Here is a 10,197-nt window from a genome sequence, read left to right on the forward strand (position 1 = left end):
TGAACAGAGGTGTGTCTGGGGGATGAAGGAAGACAGGAACTCCTGGATCCTTTACCCAGCCCTCTAGACTTTTGGAGAATTGAGGGAATAAGGTTGACTTATTGATCCTAACACTTTGGAGCACTTTGGTCTGCATTTTTCCTTTGTGAGTTGTATTGAGTGGGGGTGGGATTATGGGGAAAGAGGCGATCCTACCAGTCCTGCTGGGGTTTGAGTTGGGGTGGGAGTGGGGCGGAGCCCGAGGACTAGGGGAGGATTCAAGCAGCGGCAACTTCACGGACACAGCGCCTCAGGCCCCCTAGGCTCCGTGTGCCCTCCGCCCTGAGCTACGAACGAAGTCTAAGTCCACCATGAAGCCCCCAGATCGCCCCACCTCGGGCCGCACTGACCGGATGCTGGGGGCGATGGGGGGCATGCTGCGCGCATGCGCCCTGCCAGAGCCTGAGGGGGTAAGGAAGGGGGACCACGGTGGGTTGGGTTAGGGGTAAGGGTCTCTGAGGCTGCACACCGCGTCTCCCCCTACCGAACAACAACCCAGCTCATAGTGATAGGAACTTGTGAAGCCTTGTAATAGTAATAAGGTCTAAAGCAACTCCTTGGGGTGGTATCTGCTCTCACTCCAGCCTAGCGACGGATATTGCTCGCTCCATGGGGACGTGTCACAATCCGGGAAAGGGGTGGTCAGGGCTAGATGTAGGAGAATTGCGGCTCCTCACTGACCCTCTGTCCTTACAGTCCCCCAGCAGGAGCCTCCTGAGGCTGGGGGAAAGGGAAACTGAGGCTAAAAGTACGAAGTGGGATAAGAGAGGGGAGGTAGAAACTGCGGCCTCCGCACCGACTCGGGAGCTTGGTAAGAAGCTGGGTTTAGGTGGGAGAAAAGACATCGTAGAGAGGCACCTTGGGCTAAGCGGTGAATTCAAACAATAATCCTTGCTTATTTACATAGTGTTTTGCATCTTATTTGCTTGAAATTCATTTAATTGCACCAACTATCCCACATTTTCCTTCTTGTCCGACCTCTATCCTATCTAGCCCCTATACCCCATCGCCAGGCTGAGTAGCCGCCCTTACGCCCCACCCCTGGTCCCCAGCCAGCCCAGGGCTCTAGAACTTCTCCTTAATTGGTGATTAGCTGCTGCCGGAGTCCTGGGTGCTGAAGGGAAGGGAGGGGGAGAATTAGAGAGAGAGGGACGGGCACCTGAATAGAGCGTCCACGCACACAGCCCACTCGAGAGAATCCGTCTACGTCTGAGCCTCCCGGAATGAGGGTCTAGGTAGAGGATGACATCTCTTTCCGTCCCCATCTCTACCTCCACTCCCACACCCTACGCCTCCCTCCGCATCACGCCCACACACAATTTCAAGCTTTATCTGTCTACTGGACTCCTGTTCTTTGGCACTGAGGACTAGGGGGGAATAGCGGGCACTAGCCCAGTCACCAAAGTCCCACCACTCAGCCCTCTAAAGACAGAAGACGGAGGAAGGAGGATGAGGATTAGGGGGCGAGGCAGTGGAGGGAGGGATGGAGAAACTGAGGACATAGGGTTCCAACTTGGGGGAGCCTGTGGGAGAGAGGAACTGGGGACTAACTGGAGGTGGGGATGGAGCGGGAGAGGGCGGAGCTAGGATCAGATAAACTCCTCCCCTCCTCCCCTCCGCTGCATAGAGGCTCGGCCTGCAATTCAGCTCTCCGCTCGGCCCAGACCCCGCGCAGCGCCAGTATCTCCCCAACGCTGCCACCCCCACATATCCCAGCCCCAGCCCAGGGACTTTTCCCCACCCTATCTTTCACGCACCCATCCTACTCCCCCGCCCCCATCCCCAAGCGACCCCAGAGACAGAGCTGGAGCTTCAGCCGCATCCCGGCCCAGGCCCCACCCGGACTGGACAATTGGACACACGGACCCCGGGACTGATAGGGCTCTGGAGCCCCTCTTCATCCGCCTCGGCATTCCTGCCCTGTGCTGCCCCTTTGCTAGACCCCCTGTCCCTCCTTCAGATAAGATTTCTATCCACCCCTAGACATCCCCGCCGCCATCCTTTCCCTCCCCCCTCTCCCAGCCCAGACCTGGGTGGGAGGGAGGGGGGTGTGCGCTCGGAGCCGTTCCCGCTCCGCCCCCCGTGATTCCCTCTGCATGGCCGGCCCGGGTGGGGGGTCTGGGGGGGCCCCGGAGCCATGCGGGAGGATCATCGGGGGGGTCGTTGTGCCTGTCCCCACGTGATCCGCAAAGTGTTGGCAAAATGCGGCTGCTGTTTCTCCCGGGGGGGTCGCGGTGAGTGTGGGACTCAGTATTTGGGGGTGGGAGCCTTGAAAGGGGGGAAGGTTAATTAATGTGTATGGGAGGAGAACTTGAGAGCCAGGGTCCTTTTCTCCCCTAACCCACTAATTGGAGGCTGTCAGTACATCTCCCAGAAAAGTGAACTTGGAAAATGATCTCTCTAAATATTTTGATTCTAAATTCAAGAAACTGGGGAAAGGGACAAGGAGGGGGTCAGTGACTGTTTTTATGTGTCTCCGAGAAACGGTGGATATGAGAGAAACACCCTGTTCAGGTTTCTTCCAGGGCCCTGTACCATTCCCATCTTCTCACTATTCCCCCCCACCCCAAAAAGCATTCAATCAAACTCAAAGCCCTGCTGTCCCGAATGTGACTCAGGTCTGGGTAGAGAAAAGGCAGGCAATGAAGAAATCTAGATTTTTATATCTGATCATATACCCTGATTCACTAGCGACAGATCTCCTATCATATTAAGCTTTCTTTCCTTGCCCTTCTCTGTCTATTGTAGTAAACTAATGGGGGGGGGGTGGAGGGAGGAACAAGGGGTACAGAAATTATTTCTTTTTATAGTGATTGAAGCCAATGGGGGAAGCGTTCTGGGGGTGGCAGATGGTTCTTAGCTCTGTTCCCTACCCCTGTTTCTCAGGGAATGGTCTGTACCCATCATGGAGGGAAAGGCAGATGGCCATCCCCAGATCTTAGTTCCAGTTGGTGGTTTGCCCCACTACATCCACAAACCATACCAAACTGAAAGTGTGAGGGAGCCCCTAGGGATCTGGGAGTGGGGAACAAAGTGTCTGGAGTCTCTCCTGGATATTTCTGTCTCTTGAGGTGGGGGAGGGGAAGTCACTATAGTTACCTTCTCCTTTTCCCTCTTGTGAAGACCAGTAAGATTGTTTTATCCCCAGCCAATTCAGACTGAGACAGTAGGTCTTGGGGCACTGGGGGAAAGAATTGGCTATAGTGGGAAAGATGTTTTGTGGTTTCTCCTAGAAGTCCTAACTAAACTTTCCACCTCCACTCTCCCAGAGTCCTATTCCATTGCTGGCAGTGAAGGCAGTGTCTCTGCTTCTGTTGCCTCTGTCCTGGCCCCCACTTCTGTCCCTAGTTCTGGATTCAGCTCTGGTCCCTGCTCCCCTGGACCTCCAGGGCCTATCAGTGGCTTGAGGCGGTGGTTGGACCACTCTAGACACTGCCTCAGTGTGGAAACTGAGACAGACAATGACCAGGCAGGATCATGTCAGGTGAGCAAGAGGAGCCCTCTGGAACATCAAACATAGGGCAATATTAAATATTGACTGGAGGGCAAGGGTTAGGGGCCCACTGTCAGGAAGGGGAGCATATTTATTGTAGCTGACCCATGTCTGACTTCTGATATCCAGGGATGGATTCGGGAGTCAACTCTAGCCTCAGGGGAGGAATTACCAGAATTGACCTTACTGACCACTTTATTGGAGGGACCTGGAGACAGGACCCAGGTATCATGAAAAGGGTATTAAGGTGGATGCTGAAGCAGCATTAAGGTTTCCTGGCCATCCTGCTGAAGGTCATTCTTTTCTGTACTCTTTCAGGAAAGTACAACTTCCCAGCCCACTGAGGAGACTCCCACTCAAACTACAGAAAGTGAGGAAGAAAAAAGGAAGAGGGCATTGGACAGGAGTATGTAAGTGCCGCTCTTGTGCTTCAAATGACAACCAAATGAATCCTCTTCAAGCATTTAGAGAACCTCCCACAAGCATTGTGTCGGACATGAGAGAGCCCCCCACCCTCGCTAGGGTGTTCAGGGAGAGGGGTCACAAAGTCCCAGAAAGGAGTGGTTGCTGAATGAAGGGAGTCCATTGACCCTAAGGAGGGATGCTCTCCTCCTAGGTATGTCCTGGGTGAACTGGTGGAAACCGAAAAAATGTACGTGGAGGACTTGGGACAGATTGTGGAGGTAGCTTCCTCTACCCCACCCTTATCCCCCATCCCTACCCTCCTGCCCCTGCACAGCTGCCGCTCCTTCTGTCTAGAGCTAGAAATCTCTACACTAGTTTCTAAAAGTTGCATGGGTCCTTTTCTCAGGACTAGGTTTCTCCCATTTCTACTCCTTCATGCCTAGGTCTCTCTAGTGGTACTCCTTCCAATAGCATTTTCTTGTCCTCACATTCTGCTTTCCTACCAGGGCTACATGGCAACCATGACAGCCCAGGGCATCCCTGAAAATCTGCGAGGTCGAGACAGGATTGTGTTTGGGAATATCCAGCAAATCTATGAATGGCACCGAGAGTAAGAATGCTGGCATCAAGAGGATGGGAAATGGAGGGGAAAAGGGTGAAAGGAAAAGAGGGGGGTGATGAAAGGGGGCACAACAGTTATGGAGGAGGGGGAAAATTAAACAGATCAAAGAAATCATAAGATTTGGGTTAAGAGGATCAAGCAGACCCCATTCTGACCTTCTTTCCCCTTTTCTTTGACCAACTCCAGTTACTTCCTTCAAGAACTACAAAAATGTCTTCAGGATCCTGATTGGCTGGCCCAGCTCTTCATTAAGCATGTGAGTTGGTCAGGGTTACTCATGGGGCCTCAGTTTGGGGATGGATTAAGCCTCTGTATATATTAGGGTCAGAGGGCTGCCCTCATCCATGATTTCTCCAAACTTCTTCAGGAGAGAAGGCTACACATGTATGTTATTTACTGCCAGAACAAACCCAAGTCTGAACATGTCATGTCTGAATTTGGAGATAGCTACTTTGAGGTCAGTGTTCAGAGTTACTGGTGGGCCAGGGTCCAACATAGGAGCCCAACTAAATCCTCTTTTCTCTCCCTTTGTAGGAGCTTCGTCAGCAGCTTGGTCACCGTCTTCAGCTTAATGACCTTCTCATCAAACCTGTACAGAGAATCATGCAATACCAGCTGTTACTCAAGGTCAGAGCTTCTTGCCCATATAAACCTACTCTTCCTCTATACTACCTGCTAGGTCTTTCCTTTAGAACTCCCAGTTGTCCTCCCCTCAGGATGTTTGGGAAATCTGTAAATCAGAATATTTCTCTGTTTCTTCTACATGTCTCAGGATTTCCTCAAATATTATAGCAAAGCCAAGAAGAATACTGAAGAGCTTGAGGTAAGGAGACCTCACATCTAGTCTTCTCTCCTTTTCAAACTTCAGTGGACCAATTCCATTCCCTTTAGGGAGGGACCCATTTAAGGGTTAGTTTGGGGAGAGAACATTTTAGGGAAATTCGATAAAAGAAGGAAGCAAGAGTAGGAAGGGAGAATTTGTCTCCCCCTCTACTTCTAACTGTATTTCTTCAATTCTTTCTGTCTCAGCATGCAGTAGAGGTCATGTGCTTTGTGCCCAAACGCTGCAATGACATGATGAGTCTGGGGCGACTTCGAGGCTTTGAGGTACGAGAAGGAGGTGGAAACCTAGAGGAACTTTGCATGTAGTTGGATCATTTGGTATGGGACCTTTACAGTCTGGTGATCCCTGTGGGAAGAGTTAGATCCCCAAATTGGAGGGAGAGAGAATGAGAGAGAGAGAGAGAGAGAGAGAGAGAGAGAGAGAGAGAGAGAGCGAGAGCAGGCAGCTGTTCCTAGGCAGTCCCGGCAGGGGTTTCTGTCCCACTCCCTTTCTCCCTCCTAGCCTTTTCTGACCAGAGTTCCTATCTTCTAATCTTCTCATGATGATCATGACTGTTTCCCTTCTGGCCTTAGGGCAAGTTGACGACCCAGGGGAAGCTCCTGGGTCAGGACACATTCTGGGTTACTGAACCTGAAGCAGGGGGACTGCTTCCTGCCCGGGGTCGAGAGAGACGAGTCTTCCTCTTTGAACAAATCGTCATCTTCAGCGAGGCCCTAGGGGGAGGGGTTAGGGGTGGGACACAACCTGGATACGTCTATAAGAACAGCATTAAGGTAAGGGGGGGAGGCTGGAAAGTGTGTGTGTGTGGGGGGGGATGGAGATGGGAGGGACTCTGGGATGACTTGAGGGTGGGCCTGGTAAATAGTGGAAAGAACCCTGGGAAAGGGTTTCCAGAGTTTGGGTTCATTGGAGAGTTTCTAGGAGGGCATGGAGGATAGAGTCAGTGTTAGAAAACAGGACTTGGGAAATTGGGGAAACTCTAGAAGCATCTGACTTGTTTTCCTTCTTATGCACATGCACCACTTCAGGTCAGCTGTCTGGGCCTGGAGAAGAACACTCAAGGAGATCCCTGTCGGTTCACCTTGACTTCAAGAGGGCCAGAGGGTGGTGTCCAGCGCTACATTCTACAGGCTTCGGATCCAACAATCAGTGAGGCCTGGACTCAGCATATAGCCCAGATCCTGGAAAGTCAGAGGAATTTCCTGAATGGTAAGAGCCCACTACAACAACCTGAGGCATCCTTGTGTTCTCTAACCTACAAATTCCCTGATAATCTCCCACCTCTAATTCCTGATCTAAGTCTTGATTGACTTCTGTACATCTCCAATTTCTGACCCTCTGATACAGATTACAAAGTCAAATTGACTTTGTAAAACTCAAGACTCCCACATGAACCTTGTGGAGAAGCCAGTACCATTGAAGAATGGGGTTTTGCAAACCTTAGAGCACTATATACGTGTGAATTCTTGTTTTGGACAGCAGAGATCCCAGGGAAGGGGCCCAGTATGACTGCCATTCCATCTTCCTTGTTCCTTTCCTTATCCCAGCACTGCAGTCACCGATCGAATACCAGCGACGGGAAAGCCAGACTAACAGCTTGGGAAGAATAGGAGGGTCTGTGGGGGGAAGCCCTGGACGATCCCGGCTTGGGGACCGAGCCCCCATCAGCACACATACACCCATCAATGGCTCCCTCCCTTCCCTGTTGCTGCCCCCAGTGGGGGTGGCTGAAAGCCACCTGCCTCAGAATGAACAGGTATGGAAAGAGAATGTCATCCACAATGGTGGGATATGGGGAAGATTGAGAGACTGATCTTAGGAGGGAGAGAGGTAGGATGAAAAATAATATAGGAGGCAGCAGAATATGGTATGAAGCACACTGGACCCAGAATCCTGGCTTTCTGAGTTTGTTTCTTCATTCGTAAAACTGGAATAATAACACTGATACTTAGACTGTGCTCTGTTTGAGAGCGGGGACTGTTTTGACTTTAGGTCTCCACTGCTTAGCACTGCTTGGCACATAGTAGGTGCTTAATTAATTCTAGTTAACTGACTAACCGACCTTACCAACATGAAAAGGTTACTGTAAGAATCAAAAGAAACAATGGGTATGAATTTTTTTTAACCATAAAGTGACCCCATCTGTTATTGTATGAGAAGTAATTTTCCCTTCACTCTTTGTCTATATAAATATTTTCTTCCCCCATTCCCTTCCAACATCCTTCTCTTCCTTCCTGACCCTTCTCTTTCTACTCTTTTCACTTCCAAGTCAAGTCAATAAGAATCTGACTTAATTTTAAGCCCACTTCCCTCAATTATCTGGTTGGTTGGGGTTAGGCATTGGCATTCATGGGGCTACTGAGTCTAGAGTGTCTAACAGGAGGAATATCCCGAGAAGTTCAGAGCCAGGAGGTGAGAATAAGGGTCAGAGATTTCTGATAAATTTTTGAGTGTCAGTTTCTGAATTTCTTACCCTTCAACTCTTGTCTTTCTTCTGGACCTTGCTAACTGCTCAGGCCCCTCCTGCACCTGAGGACCTTATCTGCCAGGCCCGGCTGGCCAAGCTGGATGAAGATGAGCTATGACTGGTGACTTCTCATCTTTGGGGGGTGGGTAACTTGCCATTGAGTTTTGATGGATGAGGCCCCTCTCCTGGGCACTGTCTTTGAACTAGTATTTCCCCTCATTCTTCAGCTTAATGGAAAGGACTGGGCTGGGGGTGTGTGGAACTGATGGGAATGGTGTCAAGTTTAAGAAAGATTTCTAGTACATAAAGATTGTTTCTCTACTCTGGGGATACAGATTCCCTCCACTTTCCTCCACCTGTAATGTATCACTCAAGCCCCAAGAAAGGAAGAAGTATGGGTGGGTGGATAAGGGGGCAGGGGATAGAATGTATTGATTTATTTTGATTTGTCTGTTTCCTGAAAATAAATGTTTTGCTCTATCATTGAGGATGGAGGGAGTGGGGAAAAAGTACAGGAGTGAAGTCACTAGAATCATTTGGGGTGGGTCTGGAGATGGGGAAGGGGCAAAGGGTTTGGAATCAATGGGCTTTCCACATGAACTTCTCACCCCAAACATGGAACTAAACAGTCATTAGGGATCCTAATGATTTAATCCTAAAGTCTTGCTATATATGTTACTGACCTTCTCCTTTCCTCTCCTTTACCCTCTACATTGGAAATTCCAAGCCCATGTGATCCCCATCTCATCTTTTCCTTTCCCTCTCATTCCCAACTAGTTAAAAAACTCAAATAACCCACCATCCAGAGGCTAAAGAGGAAAAATCCTAAATATACCTGTTTTGGATTGAGTTTTTCACCACCATCATTGAAGAATTCTGGGGAGAAAGCCCTCTTCCCCTTCCTCAGAAGTCCTCATTAAGTCATCACCCAGCTCCTGACTTTGGGGAGAGGAAACCTGGACGGTGGTTTTACTTTTGGTGCTGTAATTCCTGGTGCTTCATCCCAGCCCTGGGGTCCAAGGAGAAGTTCTGAAAAGTTCAGAAGGAGCCTCCACTCCTTCATCTCCCAGACCCAAAGACTAGGGGCAGAGAGAAAGAGACTCAGAATTGTGTGTCTGACTGCCCTGGTCCTGGGTCTGTATTCGTCTGTGTGTCCACTGTGTCCATCTGTCCCCTGGGGGCTCCATCACATGGGGCTGTGTTTCCTCACCAGACAATGGAATTCTTTGTAGGAGGGGCTGTGGGGTCAGAGTGGGCAAGGGGCCAGAGCCTCCCTTTGGGTCTGGACCTTATGCCCCCCTCCTGCTGACAATGGGAGGAGGGGTCTTGAGGAGGGTGGACAGGACGCAGGGCCCGATAAGAAATAAGGGAAACAATAGGAGGAATTGAAGCCAAGAGAGGCCGCCCTAGCTCCACCCGACCCCCAGGGTTTTTGGGTCAGTGACTTGGAGGGCCAGAGGGTGAGTGGCTGGGGTCTTAAAGGTTCTTGAGATTTGGAATTTCAGAGGCTGTTATCGGGTGGAGCAGAAGTCAGATTATGAATCTAATTTTAGGGTTCAGGAAGACCAAAAGGGTTTATGGTGGACCAAGAAAGGAATCAGAATGTCCAGATTTAGAGAAGGTTGAAGGTTATCTTCAGAGCTCTTCTTGTGCCCCGCAATTCCCCCATTCCCATTTCCCCAAAGCAAAATATAAGCAGGGAGAAATCAGAATCAGAATCAGGTATTCTGGGGGACAACATCTTCCTTAAATGTCACATTTAAAATTAGTAAAATAAACACTACCCAAACTAGTGACTCAGGGTCAGTAAAAACAAATACATACCATATTACCTATACTTTTAGCATCTATCCCCAACATATTGAATTTAGTATATAAACTACCCTGCTCCCCCTCCCCCCCCATTCTCCACCTCAGCTATGTAGCATTAATGGAGGACTTTTGAACTGTACTCTGTCCCTTTGTCTCTGAATTTTGGGGCAGACTAATCGTTTTCCTCTCCTTTTCCTCTTGGAAATATTGCGGTTGCGTGGGGATATGGGATGGGGGGGATGCGATATCTGAACTGTTCTCTTCCCAGAGTTCCTGTTCAAAAGGCTCACAAGGAAAAGAGAGAAAAAAAGGAAGAAGGAGGATAGTTAATGCTTGGAGACCTCTATCCTTGGAAAGTGATAAGGCTTCTTCTTTGGCATTATTCTCATGTCCCTCCAGCCCCTGTTTCCTCTTCCATTATGATTGAAGTTTTGGGGAAAGCTATATGCAACACTCTCCCTCCCCCTACTCCCAGAGTGTTTCTCTAGGATCTCTTCCCCGCCCCTAGATAGGAT

At 49.8% G+C, this 10,197-nt stretch overlaps 1 protein-coding gene across 6 annotated transcripts; it reads left to right on the plus strand.

The window, feature by feature from the left end:
- Positions 1-110: 110 nt before the first annotated feature.
- Positions 111-10,031, plus strand: ARHGEF25 (Rho guanine nucleotide exchange factor 25). 6 transcript variants are annotated; one of them, XM_072655189.1, is made up of 17 exons: positions 111-449; positions 736-850; positions 3,309-3,523; positions 3,662-3,757; positions 3,851-3,942; positions 4,149-4,215; positions 4,444-4,547; positions 4,746-4,815; positions 4,927-5,016; positions 5,094-5,186; positions 5,332-5,382; positions 5,589-5,666; positions 5,976-6,176; positions 6,432-6,612; positions 6,951-7,159; positions 7,920-8,012; positions 9,951-10,031. In XM_072655189.1, exons 1-16 carry the CDS (start codon positions 351-353, stop codon positions 7,986-7,988), a joined length of 1,830 nt encoding a protein of 609 aa, XP_072511290.1. In that variant the 5' UTR covers positions 111-350; the 3' UTR covers positions 7,989-8,012; positions 9,951-10,031. The 6 variants fall into 6 exon arrangements, with proteins under 6 accessions (XP_072511290.1, XP_072511289.1, XP_072511288.1 ...); XM_072655188.1 differs by lacking the exon at positions 9,951-10,031 and adding an exon at positions 8,648-9,936; XM_072655187.1 differs by lacking the exon at positions 9,951-10,031 and having other exon boundaries at positions 7,920-8,353.
- Positions 10,032-10,197: the final 166 nt, after the last annotated feature.

This window comes from Notamacropus eugenii, chromosome 3 (assembly GCF_028372415.1).
Source record: "Notamacropus eugenii isolate mMacEug1 chromosome 3, mMacEug1.pri_v2, whole genome shotgun sequence".
Taxonomy (NCBI): Eukaryota; Metazoa; Chordata; class Mammalia; order Diprotodontia; family Macropodidae; genus Notamacropus; species Notamacropus eugenii.

Coding starts and splice junctions, on each gene's coding strand:
- ARHGEF25 (XM_072655189.1), top strand. CDS start 351: ATGAAGCCCCCAGATCGCCCCACCTCGGGCCGCACTGACCGGATGCTG. Junction 4,816..4,926: donor CCCAGCTCTTCATTAAGCAT/GTGAGTTGGTCA, acceptor AAACTTCTTCAG/GAGAGAAGGCTACACATGTA. Junction 5,383..5,588: donor AGAATACTGAAGAGCTTGAG/GTAAGGAGACCT, acceptor TTTCTGTCTCAG/CATGCAGTAGAGGTCATGTG.